This window comes from Phocoena sinus, chromosome 4, assembly GCF_008692025.1.
Source record: "Phocoena sinus isolate mPhoSin1 chromosome 4, mPhoSin1.pri, whole genome shotgun sequence".
In the NCBI taxonomy this organism is placed as follows: domain Eukaryota; kingdom Metazoa; phylum Chordata; class Mammalia; order Artiodactyla; family Phocoenidae; genus Phocoena; species Phocoena sinus.
This window is the reverse complement of record NC_045766.1, coordinates 89,536,235-89,563,073: the sequence shown is the minus strand read 5'-3', so window position 1 is coordinate 89,563,073 and position 26,839 is coordinate 89,536,235. Positions and strand designations below refer to the sequence as shown.

Genomic DNA, 26,839 nt, shown 5'->3' with positions numbered 1-26,839 from the left:
CGTCTCTGGGGTCCGCGCTTTTAGCTCCGGCTCGCTCCCGTCTCTGGAGCTCCTTTAAGCAGCGCTCTTAATCCCCTCTCCTCGCGCACCAGGAAACAAAGAGGGAAGAAAAAGTCTCTTGCCTCTTCGGCAGGTCCAGACTTTTCCCCCGGACTCCCTCCCGGCTAGCCGAGGCGCACTAATCCCCTGCAGGCTGTGTTCATGCCACCAGCCCCAGCCCTCTTCCTGCGATCCGACCGAAGCCCAAGCCTCAACTCCCAGCCCCGCCCGCCCCGGCAGGTGAGCAGACAAGCCTCTCAGGCTGGTGAGTGCTGGTCAGCCCTGATACTCTGTGCGGGAATCTCCCTGCTTTGCCCTCCGCACCCCTGTTGCTGTGCTATCCTCCGCGGCTCCAAAGCTTTCCCCCTCAGCCACCTGCAGTCTCCGCCCACGAAGGGGCTTCCTAGTGTGTGGAAACCTTTCCTCCTTCACAGCTCTCTCCCACTGGTGCAGGTCCTGTCCCTATCCTTTTGTCTCCGTTTATTCTTTTTTCTTTTGCCCTATCCAGGTACGTGGGGGTTTTCTTGCCTTTTGGGAGGTCTGAGGTCTTCTTCCAGCGTTCAGTAGGTATTCTGTAGGAGTTGTTTCACATGTAGATGTATTTCTGGTGTATCTGTGGGGAGGAAGGTGATCTCTGCGCCTTACTCTACTGCCATCTTCCCGGAAGCCTCAGCATTTAATATTTAATTGAATTTATTTTTAGTATATTTCCTAGAAAAGCAATACGTGTCCACTGTAGAAAGCTTTAAAAATAACCGACAAAAACTATTATCCAGAGAACCACTATTTAACGTATACCAAATCTTTATTCATTCAACAGCCATTTTTCAATACCTATTATATAACAGGTACTGCTTTAGATGTGAAACCTGTTCTTCAGAGTTAACATCTTTCTGTAAATTTAGTGATATGTCATTTCAGCCTGCTATGTGCAGAAATGTGTGTACTTTTAAAAAGGGACTATGCTTCTTAAAAGTAGCATTGTAATCTGATTTTTCTCCTGTAACATTAAAAGCTTCTTTTGATGCCATTGACCCATATTTTACAGTATTATCTTTAATGGTTGCAGAAGAATTATTTGTGTCAATGTACCATAGTTAATTTAATGAATCTCCTATAGGCAGACACTTTAATTCTTTCTTTTCCAATTCCTGTTTGTACTTAAAATCTGTAACTTGTATATTTTGCTTCTCTTTGATAGTATAACTCATATGACCTCCACATGACATGAAGGCACAGGCAGCTCTGTTTTTCTTCTTCATTCTTATACCATCTCTATGTGGATCTCAAGGTAAGCACCTTTATAATACACCCAAGTGTCGGTTGTTTGTATCATTAGATAGGAACATGAGCCACAGGGCAAGGGAGCTGTTTCCTCTGTAGCCATAGCTTGTCAACTTTTCTAACTTTTCTTCTATCTACTCTAAGGTTCTTTCTAATCTGTTATCTGCTACCAAATATAAAATCACTAGAAAGGCAAGTTTGATTGATTGGTTGATTTGGTTTTTTTTTTAAGTGTAAGCTTGGTACTTACTTGACACTTGACAAAAGGCATTATCAGCTTTGCTAGGCCCTGTGGCAGGCATTTTAAATTATCCAATGAAATATTAGAGGTGTTTAGTAGAGCAATTAGGGAGGTCGACAAAAACACTCCTTTTCTTTCCCACCTTTCCATGTCTTTCTTCTCAGCTTGATGCCACATTCCTCTAGCCCTTGGTACAGAGATAGACTAAATCTCTCTAAGGCAAAGGGGGACATAGAGTGGAAAGAGCCTCAGAGGAGGGGGCAGAGGAAAAAGACTTTGTGACAAGGCCATATGAACACCCGATTATCCCATCTAGGGTAGCTTTGACCAAGGTCAAAGGAGTTTAGTCCATTGTCCGTAAGATAAGGTCCTTTCCAGTGCAAATATCACAGAATTCATAGATAGGGCATATGATCTACTAAAATGTTTTGTGAATTGGTTAAAAAATCTGGATACTGCCTTCAGTGATTATGAAATGGGTAAGTAGATTTTCTTTGCAAAAACCTGATTGTGATGAGTCCATTTGCTCTTTAAAATCACCTTCTGAAGTTGACAGTAAAAAAATATATATAAATATATATATATATATACACACACACACACACACACACATATACAAACATATATATTAGGAGGATTGGACCTCTACATTTATATCCAGAATAATATTCCTTAACTATATTTTGATGGACTCATAGTATATCCTGAGAGTTGTCTTAAAGCCAAAATAAATGAATCACTTCATTTCCCCTTTTGGACTCCTCCTCTTACGTGCACCCTTTCTTGAAACTAATGTCTACATATTCCCAACAGACCCCTTAATGCAGCATTGTCTTCTACATGCTCCAAATATTTCCTAACCCAGCCAAGTTTATTCTATTCTTTTAGGGCCTGCTAGCTCCAGCTAGCTGGATAAACTAATTTGTTATTGTTATAGTAGGTGTTAAAAATGAATGTGTTCAGGAAATAAAAATCAACAGGAATCTTTAATTTATATAATATACATAATTTCCAGCAACTGTAGCAGGCCAGGATCAGAGGAGAGATGAGACTATTGATCAAGCATGGAACAAAGTTTCTATGCTTTATGCTGTTGTCAATTCTCATGGTTACATTGAATATAACAGATACTCGATTGAAATTGCAGACACTCAAACGTAGAGCTTCATGGCTTGTTTCTAGTAATTAGACTAGCAAGTGTTCTTGATAGATGATGTGGTCTGTTAACGATCAGGCTGCTGACCTAGGATAGTTCTTCTAGGTAGTCCTGATATAACGCTTGATAAGCACCCATCACTAATTCTCTTCATAACTGCTCTTGTTTTTAGATATGTTCTTTTTAGCTTCCTTAAGTCATGTTCCTATGAGTGAGCAAATAGTCATTGGAAGACTTGATGAAGGTGTAATTCTCCCTTGCTCATTTGAGAGTGGGCCCGATGTTGTAGTTCACTGGAAGAATCAAGATAACTATGCTTACTCATACTACAAAGACCGTGACCAATTGGAAAAGCAAGATCCCAGATATGTAAATAGGACATCCCTCTTCCTTGGTGAAATTCACAATGGAATGCCTCCCTATCTTTCAAAAGATTAAAGCTTCAGGATGAAGGAACTTACATATGCTACGTGGGAACATCACTTGGAAAAATCATAAACAAAGTGGTACTAAAAGTGGGAGGTAAGTGTACATATACCATTTTATAAAACATGACAATGATATCATTCCATGTTTTCTGTAATGCCTTCTTCTTAATTTAATATGCTATGGGCTTCCTTCCAAGATAATACATACAAACTACCTCATTATTTTTAATGCATAGTGTCTCATAGTTTAGACATGCTATAATTGATGCACCCGTTCCTCCATTAGTAAGTATTTAGGTATTTCTAGTGTTTTACGTTACAAAAAATGTTGTGATGAACATCCTTATATTTGATACTGGGAAATGGCCTGAAACAAAAGTATCAGAAGTAAAATTTTAATATGGCACTTATACCAGCAGCAAAAGAGTATACATTTTCCCCTTAAGTCTTATCAACACCTAATATTACCCATCTTAAGACATTCTGCCAATATGATAGCTTAAAAATATTGAATTGATTTAAATTACATTTTTCTGTTTTCTAAATGAAGTTAATTGTAATACTATATGCTTTCCTCCTGTTTGTATTAACTTCATTTATCTAATCATTTATTTATTGGGAGGGGCGTTTTCTAATGGGTTGTTTTATCTAGCTCATGTTCTTTCTCCCTCTGTTCCATTTATCTGCTTCAGACCTTGACTCAGAAATCTAAGAATTATGGGTAAACAAAGAATCAAAAAGGCCCTGAGTCAGTACCTGAAGAGTACAAACTGCTGTGTGAACTCTAGTTTATCAGCTTTGACACCCACATTTTGACTGCTCAGTGAGCCCATTAGATTTTTTTCTAAAATTCTTTCTAGAGAATTGAGCTTGCTAGTTGCTATGTATCCATACATGCTCTTTTTTCCTTGTAGATCACCAGACTATATCTTAAGGTTCTACAGAGTTTTTGCTGTTTTTCCCTTCAGAAACTGCCAAGTTTTGCTCGCAAAGCTTAGCTTTTCATTTCATGGATATTAAAATAACGTGTTCTGCGCAGATGGGCTAAAAAGAAGCTAATGACAGTTCCTCACGTGCCCTTCTTTCTCCCACATAGCTTTTGTCACACCTGTGATGAAGTATGAAAAGAACACCACAAACAGCTTCTTAATATGCAATATATCAAGTGTTTATCCTTATCCAATTATCACATGGAAAGTGGATAATACACCAATCTCTGAAAACAATAAGGAAGAAATCGGATCTTTGGGTCCTTTTTATATTAACAGTAGAGTAAATATTACAGGGTCAAATTCATCTTATCAATGTGCTATTGAAAACACATTGCTGAAGCAAACATGGACAGGGAGATGGACAATGAAAGGTAGGCTCCACAAGGCTTTCTGTGTACCTGTGCTGTCAGAGATTGGGAGGGAATGGGGTTTGATTTACAGGTTAAGAGAAGAACATGAAGGAAATGCATTTGCAGCAGTTAGAAGACCAGGACTGGAGTCCCAGATCTAATATTACTGGCTCTGTTACCTCACGCAATCATTTTTACTTCTGAGCACTGGTTCCTGGTTGGTAAAATGGAAGTAATTCTTACCTTGCAAGGTGTTTATGAGTTGAAGGAAAACAGTTGTGAAATGGAAAGCAGAAAATACATCCATGAACATTACTGTATTTCTCTATGGTTCTTCTACATAGAATTTTCTACCTGCATTGGACTTTAGAAGATCAGAGGAGAAGGAAAGGATACTTGTTTCCCAGCAGGTCACAACCTCTGATTCTTGCCAGTTTTTCAACCAACAGAAATTAGTGTTGCTTCTGTTTAGTCTCTTTCTGTTTAGTCTTCTTAAGTAGTATTAGCCCATTAATCTTTATCAACACCTCTACTCCTTCCTCTCATTTATTTGAACAAACCCAAACTCTCACCAGTCTCTATATCTATAAGCTACTGTTTAAGAAGAGTTTAAGGAGAAGAAAAATTAATTTGGCACCATTTATCTAATTCTGAGGAAAATTATCAATATTCTTTTATACTTCACTAGAAGCAAAGCAAATTTTTTCTGTAAATCTCTATTATATGGTGAAAGTGGAGGTTAGCTTTCCTTTTTGGCCTTCTCTTCCCCTGAGTTTCTTTTTTTTAATATTTAAATTTATTGAAGTATAGTTGACTTACAATATTATATTAGTTTGGGGTATAAAACATAATGATATTTTTATAGATTACACACCATACAAAGTTATTATAAAATATTGACTATATTCCTTGTGCTGGACATTACATCTTTGTGACTTATTTATTTTGTAACTGAAAATTTGTATCTCTTAATCATCTTTAACTATTTCGCTTCTCTTCCCATCCCTCTCCCTTCTGGTAACCACTAGTTTGTTCTCTGTATCTGTGAGTCTGTTTCTGTTTTACTATGTTTGTTTTTTAGATTCCACATATAAGTGAAAACATACAGCATTCGTCTTTATTTCTCTACTTATTTTACTAATTATAATACCCTCCAGGTCCATCCATGTTGTCACGATAGCAAGATTTTATTCTTTATTTATGGCTTGGTAATATTCTACTTTGTGTGTCTGTGTAACTCAAATCTTCTTTATCCATTCAGCTGTCAATGGGCACTTGGTTGCCTACATATCTTGGCTATTGTAAATACTTGTTCTATGAGCTATGAACATTGGGGTGCATATATCTTTTTGAATTAGTGTGTTTGTTTTCTTCAGATAAATACGCAGGAGTCAAATTTCTGGATCATATGGTAGTTCTATTTTTAATTTTTGAGGAACCTCCATCATGTTTTCCATAGTGACTGCACCAATTTAAATTCCCACCAACAGTGCACAAGGATTCCCTTTTCTCCACATCCTCACTGACACTTGTTATTTGTCTTTTTGATAACAGTGATTCTGACAGGTGTGAGGTGATATCTCACTGCAGTTGCATTGATTTGTATTTCCCTGATGATTAGTGATGTTGAACATCTTTTCATGTGCCTGTTGGTCATCTGTATGTCTTATTTGGGAAAATGCCTACTCAGGCCTCTGCCCATTTTTAAAAATCAGATCGTTTTTTTGTTTGTTTCATATTGAGTTGTATGAGTTCTTTATATGTTTTGGATATTAAACCCTTACCAGGTATTATATCATTTACAAATATCTTCTACCTTTCAGTGGGTCACCTTTCAGTTTTACTGATGGGTTCCTTCCCTGTGTAAAAGTTTTAAAATTTGATTAGGTCTTATTTGTTTATTTTTGCTTTTGTTGCCCTTGCCTGAGGAGACAGATCAAAAAAGTATTGTTAAGACTTATATCAAAGAGCATACTACCTATATTTTCTTCCAGGAATTTTATGATTTCAGTTCTTACATTTAAGTCTTTAACTTGTTGTGAGTTTATTTTTGTATATGGTATGAGAAAATATTCTAGTTTTATTCTTTTACATATAGCTGTCTAGTTTTCACAACACCACTTATTAAGGAGACTGTCTTTTTTTCCACTGTATATTTTTGCCTTTGTCGTAGATTAATTGACCATAAGTGCATGGGTTTATTTCTGGGTGCTCTATTCGGTTCCAGTGATCTATGTGTCTGAGCTTTGTGCCAGTACCATACTATTTTGATTACTATAGCTTTGTAGTGTAGTTTGAAGTCAGGGAGCATGATAACTCTAGCTTTCTTCTTTCTCAAGATTTTTTTGGCTATTTGGCCAAAAAAATCACTAATCATCAATAATTTGTGTTTCCACACAAACTTTAGAATTATTTGTTCTAGTTCTGTGAAAAATGTCATGGGTATTTTGATAGAGGTTGCATTGGATCTGTAGATTGCTTTGGGTAGTATGGACATTTTAACAATGTTAACTTTTTCCAATCCATGAACACAGAATAGCTTTCCATTTATTTGTATTGTTTTCAATTTCTTTTATCAGTGTCTTACAGTTTTCAAAGTACAGGTCTTTCATGTCCTTGGTTAGACTTATTCCTACATATTTCATTCTTTTTTATTTAATTATAAATAAGACTTTTCTTAATTTCTCTTTCTGATATTTTTTTATTAATGTACAGAAACACAACTGATTTTTTGTACATTGACTCTGTATCCTGCAAATTTATTGAATTTGTTTATTCTAATAGCTTTTTGGTGGAGATTTTGTGTTTTTTTATGTATGGTATCATGTCATCTGCAAATAGCAACAATTTGAATTCTTTTCTTCTAATTTGGGTTGCCTTTTTTTTTTTTCTTGTCTGATTGCTGTAGCTAGGATTTCCAATACTATGTTAAATAGAAGTGGCAAGAGTGGCATCCTTGTCTTGTTTCTGATCTTAGAGGAAAAGCTTTCAGCTTTTCACCCTTGAGTATGACGTTACCTTTGGGTTTGTTATATATGGCCTTTTTATGTGAATGTATGTTCTCTCCAAACCAACTTTGTTGAGAGTTTTTATCATAAGTGGTTGTTGAATTTTGTCAAATGCTTTTTCTGCGTCTTTTGAGATGATTATGTGATTTTTATCCTTTTCTTTATTAATGTGGTATATCAGATTGATTGATTGATGGATATTAAACCATCCTTGCATCCCTGGGAAAAATTATACTTGATCATAACATATGATCCTTTTAATGTGTTGTTGAATTAATTTGGCTTACAATATTTTGTTGAGGATTTTTGAATCTATGTTTTTTGGGGATATTGGCCAGTAATTTTCATTTCTTGTAGTGTCTTTGATTGGTTTGGTATCAGGGTAATGTGGCATTGTAGAATGTGTTTGGAAGTGTTCTCTCCTCTTCAATTTTTTGGAATAGTTTGAGAAGGATAGATATTAACTCTTCTTTAAATATTTGGTAGAATTCTCCTGTGAAGCCATTTCATCCTGGACTTTTGTTTGTTGGAATTTTTTTAGTACTGATTCAGTTTCATTACTAGAAATCAGTCTGTTCAGCTTTTCTATTTCCTCCTAAATTAGTCCTGGAAGAGTATAAGTTTCTAGGAGCTTATCCATTTCTTCCAGGTTGTCCTATTTGTTGATGTATAACTGTTTATAGTATTCTCTGATGATTGTATTTCTGTGATATTGGTTGTAACTTCTCCTCTTTCTAATTTTATTTATTTAGCACATCTCTTTTTCTTGATGAGTCTGGCTAAAGGTTTTTCCAATTTTGTTTATCTTTTCAAAGAAACAGCTCTTAGTTTCATTGATCTTTTCTATTGTTTTTTGGTCTCTACTTCATTTATTTTCACTCTGACCTTTGGTATTTCATTTCTGTACTAGCTTTGGTCTTTATTCATTTTTCTTTTTCTATATCCTTTAGAAAAGATACGTCATTTGAAATTTTTCTTGTTTCTTGAGGTGGGCCAGTATCGTGATATACTTCCCTCTTAGAATTGCTTGTGATGCATCCCATAGATTTTGGAACATTGTGTTTCTATTTTCATTTGTCTCAAGGTGTTTTTTGATTTCCTCTTTTATTTCTTCATCGACACTTTGTTTTTTAGTAGCATATTGTTTAGTCTCCACGTTTGTGCTATTTCCAGTTTTCCTGTAATTGATTTCTAGCTTTATACTATTGTAGTCAGAAAAGATGCTTGATATGATTTCAGTCTTCTTAAATTTATTGAGACTTGTTTTATAACCTAGCATTGTGACCTATCCTGGAGAATGTTCCATGTGAAGTTGCAAAGAATGTATATTCTGATTTTTTTTGTATGGAATGGTTTCTAGTTATCTATTAAGTCCATTTAGTCTAATGTGTCATTTAAGATCATTTGCTTATCTGGGAAACTATTTCTTCTTCAATTCTGAATGATAACCTTCCTTGGTAGAGTAACCTAGGTTGTAGGGTTTTTCCCCTTTCAGAATTTTAAATATATCATACCACTCCCTTCTAGCCTGCAAAGTTTCTGCTGAAAAATTAGCTGATGGTCTTATAAGAGTTCCCTTTTATGTGACTCTTTGTTTTTCTCTTGCTGCCTTGAAAATTTTTTTGTCTTTAACTTTTGCCATTTCGATTATGATATGTTGGTGTAGATCTCTTTGGGTTCATCTTGTTTGGGACTCTTTGAGATTCCTGGACCTGAATATCTTTTTCCTTCTTCAGATTAGGGGAATTTTTAGCCATTATTTCATCAAATATGTTTTCTACCCCTTTCTCTCTTCTCCTTCTGGGACACCTATAATATGAATGTTAGTATGCTTGATGTCCCAGAGGTCCCCTTAAACTATCCTCATTTTAAAAATGTATTTTTTCTTTTTTGTTGTTCTGATTGGGTGGTTTCCACTATTCTATCTTCCAGGTCACTTACACATTCTTCTGTATTACCTAATTTGCTCTTGATTCCCTCTAATTTTCATTTCAGTTATTATATTCTTCAGCTCTTTTTTATATTTTCTAATTCTTTGTTGAAGTTCTCACTGTGTTCCTCTGTTCTTTTATTGAGTTTGGTGAGCATTTTTTGTTGTTTTTTTTTTTTTTGCTGTACTCGGGCCTCTCACTGTTGCTGCCTCTCCCTTTGCAGAGCACAGGCTCCGGATGCACAGGCCCAGCGACCATGGCTCACAAGCCCAGCCAGCACATGGGATCCTCCCGGACCGGGGCACAAACCTGCGTCCCCTGCATCGGCAGGTGGACTCTCAACCACTGCGCCACCAGGGAAGCCCCTGGTGAGCATTTTAATGACCATTGCTTTGAACTCTTTATCAGGTAAACTACTTATCTCCATTTCATTAGGGTAGTTCCTTCATTTGGGACATATTTCTCTGTCTTTTCAATTTGTTCAACTCTCTGTTTGTGTTTATAAAATTAGGAAAGACAATTACCTATCTCAGTCTTGAAGGTATGTCCTTTTGTGAGAGTCTCCCTATGCAGTCTCCGTGTGCCCAGTGGCTTTGGTGGGAGAGCTGGATATGAAGCAAGCATGGAGAGGGGCCTTTTCTGGGGCACACCAGGGCTATCACTGGCACGGGCTGGAGCTGGGGGGTGGGGTGAGCTAGAGTTGGAGCCTGGTATGGACTGGGGCTTCTCCTGAGGTGTGTGGGGGCTGCTGCCTTGGTGAGGGGTGGGGACTAGAGCTGAGCCAATCACAGGCCAGGGCTTCTTCTGGGGCATGCTGGGGGTGCAGCCTTGGTAGGTGCAGGCTGGAGCCAGGGGGGCTAGAGCTGGAGTCTGGCACAGGCCAGGGCTTTTCCTGGGGCATATGAGGACTACTGCCTTGACAGGGGTGGAGCTGGAGCAGTGCAGGGTCTCCCTCATGGGTGTGGGTCCTGACTAGATCACTTCTCTTCCCCTCCTATTCACCTTGGTGTATTTTTTTTTTTATATCCTTAGTTATAGATGAGCCATTCTGCTGGTCTTCAGGTCATTCTCAGAGAGAGTTGTTCTATATGTAGTTGTAGTTTTAGTGTGTCTGTGGGAGGAGGTGAGCTTAGGGTCCTCCTACTCTGCCATCTTGGTCCTGCCTCTACCCCTGAGTTTCAAATTCTCAAAATATTCACCAAGAAGACACTAAAAATATGAATTATTCACTACCTTTATATGATGTCAATAGTGTGAGCAGCCAGTGTTCTCTGTTCATCAGCCAGGCAGCAATGGAAACATGGGAAAGGGTTGAAAATATTAAATTGCAAATATTTTCTAAGGAAAATCATAATTTCTCATGTTTATTCAGAAATGAGTATCCTGGAGTTCCAACAGTTCCTTAGGCTCAGCGTTATTTTGTCTTGTTGAGGATCTATTATGTACCAAGCTTTGTCACTCTCAGACTGTGAACTTAAGAACCGGATGTGTACTAGATGCTGTGGACTCTTACTTCTGGATCCACAGCGTCTAGTACAAACATGTAAAAATAAAACTAAACCAGGAATGTAGCATACAAAGAGAGTGAGTAACTCTGTTCACCATGGTTGGGTATGGATCAGGTTTTTACAGAACATATGCTTAAGGAAGTTGCATAAGGGCAGAATTTTAAAAGAGCAGTAGGAAATTCCAGGAGAACATAGGCATTCCAGGCAAAAAACATACTGTACACAAAAGCACAGAGGAGTAAATATTGCTTGAATTTGTGGAAATATAAATGGTTGAGGGTTAAACTGAAGTATCAAAAGATAAGCCTAGAGTAGAAGGCAAAAACCAGATCAAATGGCTTCATCTTGCTGAAGAGCTTGAGCCAGCCCTGGAGGTAGTATGGAGCCAAAGAAGGATATGAAATATTGGAGCGACTGGAAGTGGCATTTTAGATGGCTTGCTTTGGCATCACTCTTGCACAGGTGGACTGCAAAGTAGGTATGTCTAGAACCAGGGAGAACAATTCATGGTAGTCCATAGAGGCCAGCTGACAGAACTAGAGAATAGGAAGGACAAGATGGAGTTAGCTCTGGAGGGACAAGCTAAGAATACCCAGCAGAGTCCCTGTTCTAAGAGCTCGGTCCAGTGAGGAATTACCTGCACGGTTAGAAATATACTTCTTACGTGCAAGAAAAGAGACTCCGTCTTGAAAGAGAGATTGAGAAGTGGTTGAGACCATGAAATTAGCAGAGACTGCCACGGTGTAGATAGTGACAAGGACGTAACTCCAGCACTCAGGGTCAGCAGAGGAAGATCACTGAGTTTAAAAGGCTGATAACCATAGCAACATTCTTGAGTGATCACCGTCAGGCTGAAGGAGTTAAAAACCAGGTGTGTCACCTCCCTAGCTGGCCCAGGCTTACGTCTCCTGAGGCCTAAGCTTAACCTTGGTGGGAGACTTTGAAATAGTGGTAGTAAAGCTTTTAATAAACTCCACAGTACAAATATCTCATTGCTTTCCAAAAGGTATTTTCAAAGATATTTCTAGGTGTAACTTAGAAAATTCATTTGAAAATTTTGTTTTCATTAATCTCTACTTTTCTATTCTGTTTTTAGATGGCCTTCGTAAAAAGCAAAGGGAAAACGTTTCACTCTCGTGTAAACCTGAAAACAGTTTTTTCCTACCAAATGAAGATTTCAGGGTCACTTGGTCCAGGGTGGACAGTGGAAATTCTTTGGTCCTGGCTCAATTTCTGAACTCCTCACAAGAAACAATTATCAATGAGCCCCTACTTTCACGGAACAAAGCTCTGATAAACCTGCATGACTTCTCTTTGACTTTGAAGGATCTTCGTCTTTCAGACAGTGGAGAATACCTGTGCAACATTTCTTCAAGCAAATATACTTTACTCACCATCCAAACACTGCATGTAGGTAAGTTACAAGTAGGGTTGCATAATGGGTTTCGGGTACAGCGTTAGAGATTGTGAACATCAAACAGGAAAATTAGGTTGCCATTTCAAGAATACCTTTGAATAGAATTTCTGAAAATACTGTCTACAGGGTTGCTTCCAGTCAAGACAATCAACCACAGGCAAGTCTTGCATTAAAAAAAAAAAGAAATTACTCCCAGAAGATTTCCTTTTTAGGGTTTCAGGGCTTCAGAAATGAAGAGGGAACCTATATGTTTTGTTACTCTGTGGGCTGAGCATCTTCAGTTCCTGCTTACCACTGTGCCTCATCTGTGCCTCATGGTCTGGGTTTGGGGAGTTGAAGCTGTGTAGGTACAGGAGGAAGTTAGAATTTGGACTCTGCTGGATGCTGGGGAAGTATGGTCTGTGAATCTGGTGAAAACAGTTACCAAAGGGCATTTGAAACATTACGTGTATGCCTGATTCGGCTCATTTTTTTTTTTTTTACCTCTATTGGTAGCTAACTGGTAAAACTCATTAATTAAAATATTTCTAGTCCAGTATCCATAGAGTCATAGACTGTGTACTCATGAAGTTGACTTTCAAGATGGGCTGATCACCCTTACCCTTAAGTGATCAACTTGACATCATGGGAGACCATGGCACTTCTCTTTCTATTCTTTATTAAAATATAAGTCAGTGGAACGTATGTTTTAGAAATATTTTTATCATTATAGTTATGAAAATTAGGAGAAATAACAGATTTGACGGTTTGGAGATTCTATGTAGTGTGTTTTGGAGATAAGAATACAGAGTTGTCCTTGGGTCAAGGACAACTTCAAATAGATAGAAACTTCAAGACACTGAGTGATAACACTCCCTTTGTAGAGTTGCTACTTTGAGGGTACTGAAAACTGAGATGCAGATGAAGCTCCTATTTTTCCCCAAAATAGGACTGTCACTTTTACATAAAATACAGTTAAGCTTTAATTCTATTTTCTTAAATGTTGGATTCATTTTGGAGTTTAGAAAAATAATCAGGAAGAAACAGTCTGAAGACCACATCTGGCCCATCTTTCTAATTAGAGGTCTAATTTTCAGTTTACACAAAGTGAAGCAGCGTGACCATTCCATCTCTGTCAAAGAAAAGCTTTTCAGAACCTCTCATTCTGAAGTAAAATACCGGTCAGTTGAGACTGCAAGAGGGTTTGCCCATCCTTCCCCCCAGAAAGAGGTCTATAGCAGGAACTACCCCATCAGGGCAGGGAACAGGAGAAACACTCTTTCAAGGAAACTTGCTGTTCTGTACTGAATTGCAATTTTCTGCTTGCTGCCTTGCCCAGGAAATACTGCAGTATTTGAAAAGGAGGCCCAGATAGCGGGGCTTATGATTCCTAGAGTCTGGATCTTCTCTAGAAAGGTTGCACTGAATTGAATGAAATTAAATAATTCTTGCTAAATTTTGCTGCTGAATCAATATGTGATCTTGGACAAATCCCTTTACAGATGGGGGAACTGAGGGTCATGGATAATGTAAGAAGCTATACATTGCAGAATTTTCGTCAGGAGGAAAAATATGCCTATGAAAACACTTTAAGAAGTCAACATTTCTACTTAATTACTCCTTCTCTATGTGGGTACAGAATTTCAGGATGACAAATGTGTGGAGAGATTAATGTTTTATTGGTTGTAAAACATTAAGTAAAAGTATATTCATAAAAATTGACATCCATTATACAGAGCTGTTCATTTTAAAGAAAAGCCATAATTATCTTCCCCCCTGAATTTGACCTCTGTTCTCTAGTGCTTGCTCCTTACTCTTTGGTAGAACATGGATTATAAGATTAGCTGGTTCTGACTTTGGTTACTCAAGGTCTCCAAGTTTCTGGCGTCTGAGTTCCCCACTTCCTTTAATACCAATTATAACAATGCTAGTTCCAACCAAGATGCTGAGAAGAGTTCTGGCTCCTCCAGTTATTCCTGAGGAGCTCCAAGCACTATCGGTTATCCTGGTGGTCACCTGTCACCTTTTACTCAAGATCATGGCTCCTACTCAACTCTCCTCATCCCCTCTGCACTGCTCATCTCTATCCCACTAGGATCCTGCCTTGTCCAAGCCAAGGGTACACTGCAACCTCCCTTCATCCCCCAAGGAATACACTAGGCTGAGGCTAGTTTGTAGTCATAATTATTCCTTTGTAAAAGTGTGTTGATTATCTTATTACAATAAAAAACAATAAAGACTTAAAATACATAGAAGACTCATTGTCTCTCAAGTTTTCAGACTTTTTCTCTCCTGACTCTCATCCCCACTAGGCCCCAAATTGGTTAATATCACAGCTTTGGCAGATTTCCCACAATAGACACATTGAGGTTGGGAGTTATTATTTATGCTCATGAACAACTCTGGTCCAGACAGGGCTGTTGTTCATATCTTTAATGGGTCTTTTCACTAGGAAGAGTTTTTTCACTAATATGAAATCTGTCTCCCATCCAGAACGCAGAAATAGCTAGTTATAAAATTAGTAAACATACTCTACTCACCATCTATACATTTTCTTTTATTTTCTGGTAACTTTTCTTCCAGCTTACAGACTTTTTGTTGAAGCAAGTCAAGAAACAGTTGTCGGAACAATTTCAACATTGGTGGCAGTCATGGTGGCAATTTTGTTGCTTTTAACTCTAGCTGTTAAATCAAGAAGATGCGGATATTACTACACAGGTAATATCTCATGGAGGATTTGGTCTTGTGCCTGGGTGTTCAGGTAGAGGTGTATCAAAGATACACCTGCAGCTGCACACCTACACTGCTGCTAGGCATGTAAATAGATCTGAATTTTCTGCAGAGCTGTTTTTAAACTTTTTCAAAAATTCTTTAAAAGGTGCCCACATTTCCACCTAGCTATTTACTTCTAGGAAATTATCCTGAGTTAAATGGTCAGAGACACAGCAAGCTATATACAAGCACATCCATTGAATCACACTGTCAGTTTTTCATTGAATATTTTGGTGGCACGCGGGCCTCTCACTGTCGTGGCCCTCCCGCCGCGGAGCACAGGCTCCGGACGCGCAGGCTCAGCGGCCAAGGCCCACGGGCCCAGCCGCTCCGCGGCATGTGGGATCCTCCCGGACCGGGGCATGAACCCGCGTCCCCTGCATTGGCAGGCGGACCCCCCAACCGCTGCGCCACCAGGGAAGCCCCATTGAATATTTTAATAATAACAGGAAATTGATTAAATGAATTGAAAGTCACGTGTTATTTAAGTTGTTTTATTTCTCTTTTTTCTACTAAAGAGAGAAAATTTAGATATGGCAGTAAAATAATACACAGGATGATCTGAATTATCTTGCATTGAAAAATAGCTGGAAAGAAGCCAAAACGTTCTTTGCCTTTGTAGAGAGGTACTACACATCTCTCCACCACACATCTGCCCAGGTACTTCTATTATGTCTGGACGTCCTTAAGTCCCTGGGCTCTGTTTTCGCTTTCTTTGAGTTTCGCCTACAGTTACTACTGCTCAAAACAGCATTGTCCTTGATGGGCTGTTTTATTTTAATCCTTGTTACGTTTTTTAAAAAACTGTTTTCTAAGTTTTCTGCTAGAAAACTGTGTTACTTATAGCAGTTTAATTACTTGTAGTAATTTAACATGATACATTAAGATTCCATGGTCACAGGACTTCTAAAAAGACTTTGCTTTTATCAACAGAATTAGATCTATGAAAAGCTTGAATTTACTTATTTCCACATTTTACAGGTCAGAAAACTAGAATCCAGAAAGTTAACACAAATTCTAAATAGGTATGTGAAACAGACTCTTATAAGCACCACCTAAGATGACCCAGCTAACCAGTGGCAGAGGTAGATCTAGGCCCCAAGAAGCTCTCCCTCCTTTCATAATCCCTCCGAGAAAGCTCTGAGTGTCCTGGGAGGTTTAAATAGATCCCACGTCCCTTCTTTTGATTGATATTTGCCTATTGCCCCCGCTGAAGTTAGGGTTATTTGATATAGCAGACACCATTATTGAAGGTAGGATTTTAAGGGTGATAGTGAGTGAGGATTTCACCAGTTGTAGCCCTGTGATTGTTTATACTAATAGGTCAGTTCCCTTACTTGTTGCTCCTCTTAGCTGCCAGAAGTAGAAAAAGATGGGAGGTTGCAGGTAGTCTAGTTTGTCCCCCACATGTAAACCCTAATATAATGATACTTGTGATTAGATTAGGTTCCAATTATAGGACAGGGGGCACTACATACTGCTCAAGAAGGATGGTTTAGTTTCTATATTGGAAGTGTGCACAAGTCCAACACAAAGGACCTGGCACACTCAAAACTGGACAAAGGGGAGCACAGAACATAGTGCATTCCCCCAGAACTTTGCTAGAAAACCTGAACTTGAAGGGACAAGAAGAGCGAGCAGTGCCCAAAACCTGCAAGGAGAGTCATGGAACAAGCTGTGTTGTAAGGAGGGCGACCTTCACTCAGAGGACACAGATAGACTATAGGGAAGGAGCTAGAATAAGTACCTGATTTTGCCCTTCCCTCCCTTTGATCTCCACGCCAACTGGAAACCAGAGGGCAGAGAAGCCCTGCAGGTAGAACCCATCCAGGTCAGCTTCCCGTGGCAGAGAGCAGGATGGATCCTGATTCTGGAGGAGCAGTCCGGAGATATCAGAAAAAACCATGTTAGGGTATTGACCACTTAAAATAAAAAGAAGTTCCACAGTTCTGTAGTTAGGTGGGCTGAAAATATATTTCAAGCCGTTAAACTAAAAGTCACAAAACCTCCAGTTCCCAGGCTGTTGTTTCACATGACCATGGCTTGTATGTCTTCTTTTTAAAGTCCCTTTTCTATTACTCTGTTTTAAAATGCCCTTAGTATAAATTATCCTAGATTTTAGCAAGACCCAGAAGGAAGGCCTTCCTTGAGAAATGACATTATGTCTCTTTTTCCTATCCATCACCACCTTGGCTATTTTCCATTGTTTATATCTGGTAGGAATCAGGCCAACAATCTTAAAGAGCCAGGAATTCCTGGCCTGGTTGAATTGCCTTTATCCCTGCTTTGGAGGACCCTGAAACAGCCATAAGAATTTACTGCTGTTTCTGATGAGGTATTTGTACATTAAATGCATTTTTAATGCTGTTTGTTGGAAAAAAGATTTGAAGAGGGGAGTAACTAACGTGCTTCTAATAACATAATTATACTGAGGAGGGAATAAGGGAGAATTTGGGTGTTTGCAAAGCCATGTTTTTTTAAGTTCTGTTTTTTCTTGTAGAGGGGCATCCATCTACTGATCAGAGATCTAGCCATGACGGTACTGCAGAAGAAAACGTGGTAAGGCATTTCCTTTATCAAACTATTTACAGTATAAGGATGCTACCGTAAAAGGTAATTGAAGTTTTGACTGATTCACACATCATCATGCGGGACTTTTACACAGAAAAAAAGGCAGGAGGGATTGCAGGATAATAGAATGGGGAAAAAAATACACTTAGGCTTTTCCCACTGTAATTAAACATGCTCTACTTGCTTAAATAAGTGTGTGCTCTTATCATCTCCAACTGTTATTTGTAAAGATGATTTCAAATGGCACTATGTACCAATATACTTACTATTCTGATGGAAACATGGGATTGCATAGGAGTGGAAGGCAATACAGACAGATAAAGAAGAGAAAAGCAGACTATAATTTCTGCCCGGACTCAGACTGCTGACCTTCTACACTTTTCCAACCACTTCTAGGTTCCTTCAGAACTTATAATTCACTTACGAATTATAGCTTGATTGCATACTTCCTTTTTGCTGCACACCTTTTATTATTTATGAGTTCCATTAATCAGAATAAATAACAGTAAAGAGTGGGGTAAACTTGTTTTTCTACTTGTTAAAATCTCAGGAACATCTGGCAGGAAAATTAAAATTAACTGATAAGACCCAGACTTCATAACTACTTATTTTATAACTGTCTCATGGATCTTGGATTACAGATGCAAACAGTAGCTTAAAGCTCCCTCCTCCCAAAAAACAAAACAAAACAAAACACTACCAGCATTAAATACTTAAGATAAAAATGGTTATTCTGACATGAACAACGGTGATTTTGAGTCCATTTTTCTTGGTTCTAGGCTCTTTCAGAATATTCATTCAGTAAAGGAAGTGAAGACAGGAGTTGACAACACAGCACAAACATCCTTAATATCCAGTGATCTCACCTCCCCTTTCTTCACTGCGATTCCAGCAATGGCTTGTCATGACCCAACAATTCTGCCATTGCAAAGACTTGTGATAGTGGAAAGAGAATAATTACCTTCTTTCTCACGCCCTAAGAATCATTCATTGACCCCCCCCTACATGCATCAAGATTATAAATGCCTGGATGCCAAGGGTTCCAGTTCAGCTTGGAAAAGAACTATCCCATTCATTTACATTCCTGCTGCAATCAGCCCGGGAGGCTACAGTGAGGTTTCCTCCAAGAACTCAGAAGAAATGAATCACTAAGAGATGATTCAAAATCTGATTAACTAATGATGGGTGAGTGGTAGAAGCAGAAGTCACTTTAGTGAAAAGGTGAAAAACCAGAGCCTAGAAAACAGGCAATGGATTTGCTAAAGTATTGTACTCTAGTTTTATATGAATGGTTAATATCAGTTTAATCAACTAGATTTAGTATGGTGAGTCTTAGGGACCCCCAAAGAGTAAGAATGTCAGTATCTCTAAGACTACCCAGGGTGCAAAGGGCCCTATCAACTCAAGAATTGACATCCCTGGAATTGGGTTGTACCCTTCAACACCAGGGTTTGCATAGCTGATTCACTTTGTTATAAAGCAGAAACTAACACATGATTGTAAAGCAATCATACCCCAATAAAGATGTTAAAAACAAAAAATACTACCTGATCCAATTTTCTTTATCAGCTGAACTTCTTTCACAATCTCCTACTTTGCACATAGCTCTGTTAACTTCAGGTATTTGCTACAATGTTGTGACCAGTGTTCATCACAAACGGTAAAGTATTAAGGATGCTTAAAGAAAAACTTTAGAAAAGCACATAAGACACTTGATGAGGAGAAAGTGCTCAGAATTGCTCTAGTCTACTTACGGTGATGAGGGGGATAAATTTAAAGACCAAAGCCAACACACTGAGGATGGTGGACAAGAAGGACTCTGTGTCCTTCGACGCCGCTGAGTCCCTGAATTAATCTTAGAGCCACCTGTGTGAAGCAGGTTGGATCAGAGAGGCAGACTGCTGAGAACGACAGAATAAGGATTTATTATAGAGATTCAACATTATAGAACTGTGGGCACTGGTGAAGAAGTCTGCACCAGGCTCTCCCCTCTGCATCTGGTGCTGGGCCTGAGGTCGCTGTCGGTCAGTTGTGCCAGCGGTCACGAAGGACAGCTGGACACGGACTGAGGATGGACTGGAATTTATAAGAACAAACTGGACCCCATGCAGTCTCTCAGGGCCTCCAAAGTCAACACTGTGAGTGACCTGTAAGATGATAAGCTGGCGCCCATTGCCATGGAGCTGCATACCTGCCGGGCGAGGATTCTGAGAGGAGCTGAGAGAGCTGAGGGTCCACAGAGCTGTGGCCCATCCCAGCTAGCTCGCCTTTTCAGCCTGGAGTAATATTTGCCAGCTATCACTGTGCCTGGGGCCATACAATGACCTTATGAGCGCAGAAAGAACCCAGCTGTTCCTTCACTTCTTCCTCTCAAATCTGGTGCATAGTTCTCTTGTGACCAACTTTAATCCAGAACCACACAGGAAACGTACCTCCAGCTTAGCCAAATTGGTACAATACAAAGACAGCATACCAGCTATCACTGATCTGAACATCTTGAGTGGGTGTTGTTTCAGTACTGCACAAGTATGTAGCCTACATGGTTGTCCAGCAGGAGGGTTTTACCTACAAGTGCAAAATGACCAACTATGACTATATGCAAATCACTATAGAATGCTAAGAAAAGCCTGTTGTCTCCCACCATTAGTGGCTAGAAATATAGACTCACGGATGTAGAAATAAGGCCAGCAGAGTTCACTAACTTCAGTAATAACCATTTACCAATATGCCTTAGTCCCCGTGGACCATAACATAGCTCATGTCTTCTGTGAATATTACTCATTAAGAAGCAATATGGACAAAGTATTTTTTAACATCAGAATTTAAAAGATTCTTACATCTATTTAATTTTTCATGGGAAATGTTTACTTGCCTCTGAGGAAAGTTAAAAAAAAATCAAAAAAATTCCCACTACACTTGGAAGCAACAATATTCCCTTTTATTATTTCATTTTCTGATCACCTTGTTTAAACTACTTTTGACACAGCATAAACATATTTTTTAAAATGTCTGTTTCACAAATGAGTGGATATATCAAAACAGAGACTTATAGACACAGAGAACAAACTAGTGGTCACCAGTAGCGGGAGGAGTAGAGGGAGGGGAAGGGGATTAAGAGGTACAAACTACGAGGTATAAAATAAATGAGACACAAGGATGCAATGTACAGCACAAGGAATATAACCAACATTTTATAATAACTTTAAATGGAGTATAACTTACAAATGTCGACTCACTATGTTGTACACCTGAAACTAATATAACGTTGTAAATCAACTATACTTCAGTAAAAAAATTAAGTGTATGTTTCAAATGCAACTTAAGTTTCTGGCCATAAAACAGTACCTCCTTGTACTTCTCCAGCCTCTGTCCTTTATAAACAAGGACTGGTCATTCTTCATGAACCTGAAAAACAGAATATCAGCGTGTTCTGTGAGATTCCTGTGACTTTCATTAGTGCACCGCATACCAAGAACCAAACCCAGTGCTTTCCAGACGTAAGCAGGACTTAGCCAACTCTTCATTAGCTTCAAAGGGAGGCAGGGAATTGAGGCAATTATCTGCATGAGAGAAAGCAGACACCAGTAATTCACCGCAAGGGTGTGCTCAGTCACTCAATTTTTTGCTCGCCTTGCATTGCCAGCGAAGGCAGCGCCCTCTATAGAAGACCCCATGAGGGAGACAGTAGCCACATCACCGATTTGCTCCACAGACCTGATGCACAGTTCTATGAGAAAACCTTTTCCTTTGGTTTATGACAGATGAAGGAATTTCAGGCTCTCCTCCTGTGAATGGAAAACAGTTAGTCATTGCACTGCCAAGGACGATTTTCCTATTCATCTCTGGCCTCTCAGAAGCAATTTCTGCTTCACTTATTTTATTCTTTGTTGGAAATAATCGTGACAAAGTCGAATGCATTACATCTGTTTCCGAGGCCCTTCGACCTCCTGCAGCTGAGTGCAATTGCCGCACGTGTGAAGTATTTCCCTAAACAAATCCATTACGTGGGGTTGCTGGGCAGCTTCTGCACAGAAGACCCCAATCTGAGGCCATAACACTTCTCAAACTGAGGCCAGAGTTCAAACCACTTAACTGGATCTCTCCATATAGGCCTTATCCCTGAGACAGCTACTTGCTCATGGATAGGAAATTTCTGGAGTCTGCAAATGTCTCATATTTCTCATATTTGGATCCAAATATATTCAATATAACCAACTAGTCTCTTCTTCAAAAGAGATCCTTCGCCCTCCCATAAGGTAGTATTTATTATTGGCTGCCCTATCTACTTATCTTGAACGGTTATTAGTAATTCATTTATAATAAATAATAAAGACCAAGCATGTACCATGTTTTTAAAACTGAAATGACGGTGCCTGTGCTAAGTACTCTGTAGGCATTCTGTGGAGAGTATCCAACCTCCTTTAAGCCAGATCACACTTTAAAACTGTGTTTCTGGGAACAATCTCAATGAGGAAGCTTAGGCTACTCTAACTGCCACAGTATGAAGTTTGTGTCCCCGCCCACAAAATTCATAGGTTGAAATCCTAACCCCCATGGTGACGGTAGTAGGAGATGGGGCCTTTGGGAAGTGATTAGGTCATGAGGGTTGAGTCCTCGTGACTGGGATTAATGCCCTTATGCACAAAAGACCCCAGAGAGCTTCTTCCTTCTCTTTCTACCCTAGGAGGTTACAGTGGGAAGAGGGCTGTCTACAGGGAAGTGGCCCTCACCAGATACCATATCTGCCAGCACCATGACCTTGGACTTCCCAGCCTCCAGAACTGTGAGAAATATTTGTAGTTTGTAAGCCATTCAGTCTCTGGTATTCTGTTATGGCAGCCTGAACAGACTAAGATAATGACGCTGCCAAGCCTACAGTTTAGTGCTGTCACTCTATCACTTTACCTGGAAAATTAGGGCACTGGCCCCTACTGTTGGATCAGAACTAAAGTTTGGGGGACCAGAGATGTAGACAGTCCCTTTCTCTGTTTTAGGGAAGATTGCTAAAAAGCAGGACTCTTGCATTTGTTCTCATTCATGACCTCAATTTTTTTTTTTTTTTTTTTTTTTTTTGCTGTATGCGGGCCTCTCACTGTTGTGGCCTCTCCCGTTGCGGAGCACAGGCTCCGGACGCGCAGGCTCAGTGGCCATGGCTCATGGGCCCAGCCACTCCGCGGCATGTGGGATCCTCCCGGCCCGGGGCACGAACCCATGTCCCCTGAATCAGCAGGCGGACTCTCAACCACTGCGCCACCGGGGAAGCCCCATGGCCTCAATTTTAAACGTGTCCGCCTGGGGTCTCCATATCAATATGATACAAAGTCACATACTTGCCCACAATAGAAGGAGTTCACTTAGAATTTCAAGCAGATCCATCTGTGCTTCTTTAATCATCTTTGCTCCCTGGACTTCTGACGGTTCTACCCACATGAATCTAGGCCCTGGAGCTCAGAGCCTGCACATTAACCTAGAATTAAGCATTTGAGAATCGTAAATACAGTGTGCATCCCACTCAAATGCTTAGTGCTTCATACTCCCTGGACAAGTAGAATTAATAAATATAGGAAAATTTTGTCAGAACCAGTTTTTTGTTTTGTTTTGGTTTTTTTTTGCGGTACATGGGCCTCTCACTGCTGTGGCCTCTCCTGTTGCGGAGCACAGGCTCTGGACGCGCAGGCTCAGCGGCCATGGCTCACGGGCCCAGCCGCTCCACGGCATGTGGGATCTTCCCGGACTGGGGCACGAACCCACGTCCCCTGCATCGGCAGGCAGACTCTCAACCACTGTGCCACCAGGGAAGCCCCAGAACCTGTTTTTTGATGTAGTTTTTTAAAAGCCTTTAAGAGAGGAACAAGAAATTTCCATGTGATGACATGAACCTGAAACACAAATGCTTTAAAAGTTAGAGCAGAGCTGAATATCTGACGTACCTTTTCCCCAAACACTTTTGCTTTAATCTTGAGCTTATTAACTTGAGATTCGGCTATCTCTGCCCTTTACTTAGCTCCATTCTACTCATGTTGCTGCTTCTTATACTTGGAAAGTTATTGACTAGCTTCTGCTTCCTGTAAAAATAAAAAATGAAAAAATAAAAGGAATCCCTGAGCCTACTAGTCATATTTTTGTTCTTCTCTGACATTAGAAAGTTGAAAAATGTGTGAAATGAATCTAAACTTCTGAGTATTGAATGGAATATCATATATTGGTATGATATATATGGATTCAGATTCCTAGCAGGCACCAGATCCATTTTATAACTGTTGTTCCCTGGAAATTTAGAACATGGTCAGCACTTTCCACAAACTGGATGTAGTCCAGCTTTCACAGATTTGGTATGTGATAGATTTACCACAGTTATTTGTTTTGTAATCAGTTTAACATCCTATTCTGGGTAGAGGGAGCTTATCTTCATAATTATAAGGGTCAACAGGTAATTATTAGACATAGCAGTATTTTAGCCCAAAGCATTTAAATAATCAATTCAAAACCCTTCAAGATATATTACTATTAGGCATAAGCCAATATATATGGTGCTCATCAATTATATTCCATGGAGCTATGGCTACTAACCAGGGTTGACAAGTACATTTCAAGAGATGGTAGTTTTGGCCACAGTTATGTCCAGGCACATCAGATAAAAGGACTGTGGGCTGCATCTATGCTCAAGCAAGGTTTTAGAGTGAGGAAAGCCCTAGGGTGAGGAAGGTCTCAGGGTGATTACGCAACCAAAAATTTTCCATCTTTACATGATACCATGCTGTTATTTGGCTCATTTTTTTGCCATGCACATGTTTGGGCATAACCACAAGGTCAAGGGAGAGAGCTCTGTCTCCCTGAAGGGAAAAGTTGCACAAATTTTAACGATAGGTAATAATTCTAGCCTGAGAAAAAAACAGAATGAGCAGACTTTAAGCTGAGCTGGTCGTCTCTGACAAACTGCTCATCTAGCTTAGGGCCACATATCTCCATTAATCAAAAGTAAATGGGGGAGAGAGGAAGATGATGGAAGAGTACAACGCGGAGATCACCTTCCTCCCCACAGATACATCAGAAATACATCTACACGTGGAACAACTCCTACAGAACACCCACTGAACGCTGGCAGAAGACCTTAGACCTCCCAAAAGGGAAGAAACTCCCCACGTACCTGGGTAGGGCAAAAGAAAAAGAAAAAACAGAGACAAAATAGGGACGGGACCTGCACCAGTGGGAGGGAACTGTGAAGGAGGAAAGGTTTCCACACACTAGGAAGCCTCTTCGTGGGCGGAGACTGCGGGTGGCGGAGGCGGGAAGCTTCGGTGCCGCGGAGGAGAGCGTAGCAACAGGGGTGCAGAGGGCAAAGCAGGGAGATTCCCGCATAGAGGATCAGGGCTGACCAGCACTCACCAGCCCGAGAGGATTGTCTGCTCACCTGCCGGGGCAGGCGGGTCTGCGAGCTGAGGCTCCGGCTTCGGTCAGAGCGCAGGGAGAGGACTGGGGTTGGCTGCGTGAACACAGCCCGAAGGGGTTAGTGCACCACAGCTAGCTGGGAGGGAGTCCAGGAAAAGGTCTGGAGCTGGCGAAGAGGCAAGAGACTTTTTCTTCCCTCTTTGTTTCCTGGTGCGCGAGGAGAGGGGATTAAGAGCGCTGCTTAAAGGAGCTCCAGAGACGGGAGCGAGCCGGGGCTAAAAGCGCGGACCCCAGAGACGGGCATGAGACGCTAAGGCTGCTGCTGCCGCCACCAAGAAGCCTGTGTGCCAGTACAGGTCACTATCCACACCTCCCTTCCGGGGAGCCTGTGCAGCCCGCCGCTGACAGGTTCCCGGGATCCAGGGACAACTTCCCGGGGAGAACGCACGACGCACCTCAGGCTGGTGCAACGTCACGCCGGCCTCTGCCACCGCAGGCTCCCCCCGCACACCGTACACCTCCCTCAACCCGTCCTGAGTGAGCCAGAGCCCCCGAAACAACGGCTACTTTAACCCCGTCCTGTCTGAGCAGAAAAACAGATGCCCTCCGGGGACCTACACGCGGAGGTGGGGCCAAATACAAAGCTGAGCCCCTGCGAGCTGTGAGAACAAAGAAGAGAAAGGGAAATCTCTCCCAGCAGCCTCAGAAGCAGTGGATTAAAGCTCCACAATCAACTTGATGTACCTGCATCTGTGGAATACATGAATAGACAACGAATCATCCCAAATTGAGGAGGTGGACTTTGAGAGCAAGATTTATGATTTTTTCCACTTTTCCTCTTTTTGTGAGTGTGTATGTGTATGCTCCTATATGAAATTTTGTCTGTATAGCTTTGCTTCCACCATTTGTCCTAAGGTTCTATCCATCCATTTTTTTTCTTAATTATTTTTTAATTTAATAACTTTATTATATTTTATTTTACTTTACCTTCTTTCTTTCTCTCCTTTTTCCTTCCCTCCTTCCTTCTTTCCTTCCTTCCTCCCTCCCTCCCTCCTTTCTTTCTTTATTCTTTCCTTCCTTCCTTCTTTCTTTCTTCCTTCCTTCCTCCCTTTCTTTCTTTCTTTTTTCTTCCTATTTTACTAATTCTTTCTCTCTACTTTTTCTCCCTTTTATCCTGAGCCGTGTGGATGAAAGGCTCTTGGTGCTGCAGCCAGGAGTCAGTACTGTCCCTCTGAGGTGGGAGAGCCAACTTCAGGACACTGGTCAACAAGAGACCTCCCTGCTCCACAGAATATCAAATGGCGAAAATCTCTCAGAGATCTCCATCTCAATGCCAGCACCCAGTTTCACTCAATGACCAGCAAGCTACAGTGCTGGATAATCTATGCCAAACAACTAGCAAAAGAGGAACACAACCCCACCCATTAGCAGAGAGGCTGCCTAAAACCATAATAATTCCACAGAAACCACAAAGCACACCACCAGACGTGGACCTGCCCACCAGAGAGACAAGATCCAGCCTCATACACCAGAACACAGGCACTAGTCCCCTCCACCAGGAAGCCTACACAACCCACTGAACCAACCTTAGCCACTGGGGACAGACACCAAAAACAATGGCAACTACGAACCTGCAGCCTGCAAAAAGGAGACCCCAAACACAGTAAGATAAGCAAAATGAGAAGACAGAAAAACACACCACAGATGAAGGAGCAAGATAAAAACCCACCAGACCTAACAAATGAAGAGGAAATAGACAGTCTACCTGAAAAAG

General features: G+C 40.4%; 2 protein-coding genes across 2 annotated transcripts in view; one reads left to right on the top strand and one right to left on the bottom strand.

The window, feature by feature from the left end:
• HHLA2 (HERV-H LTR-associating 2) overlaps nucleotides 1-19,186 on the top strand; it is a 159,342-nt gene extending 140,156 nt beyond the window's left edge. The window contains 8 exon segments of the mRNA XM_032631046.1: nucleotides 1,241-1,330; nucleotides 2,893-3,126; nucleotides 3,129-3,242; nucleotides 4,245-4,511; nucleotides 12,034-12,351; nucleotides 14,917-15,051; nucleotides 17,606-17,664; nucleotides 18,456-19,186. Of these exon segments, the coding sequence (XP_032486937.1) occupies nucleotides 1,267-1,330; nucleotides 2,893-3,126; nucleotides 3,129-3,242; nucleotides 4,245-4,511; nucleotides 12,034-12,351; nucleotides 14,917-15,051; nucleotides 17,606-17,664; nucleotides 18,456-18,503 (1,239 nt within the window). The 5' untranslated portion in view covers nucleotides 1,241-1,266 and the 3' untranslated portion in view covers nucleotides 18,504-19,186.
• Nucleotides 19,187-19,532: 346 nt separating this feature from the next.
• The window catches only part of MYH15 (myosin heavy chain 15), a 183,087-nt gene continuing 175,780 nt past the window's right edge, over nucleotides 19,533-26,839 (bottom strand). Inside the window, 4 exon segments of the mRNA XM_032629422.1 lie at nucleotides 19,533-19,893; nucleotides 21,022-21,081; nucleotides 21,598-21,719; nucleotides 23,607-23,737. Coding sequence (XP_032485313.1) covers nucleotides 19,533-19,893; nucleotides 21,022-21,081; nucleotides 21,598-21,719; nucleotides 23,607-23,737 — 674 coding nt within the window.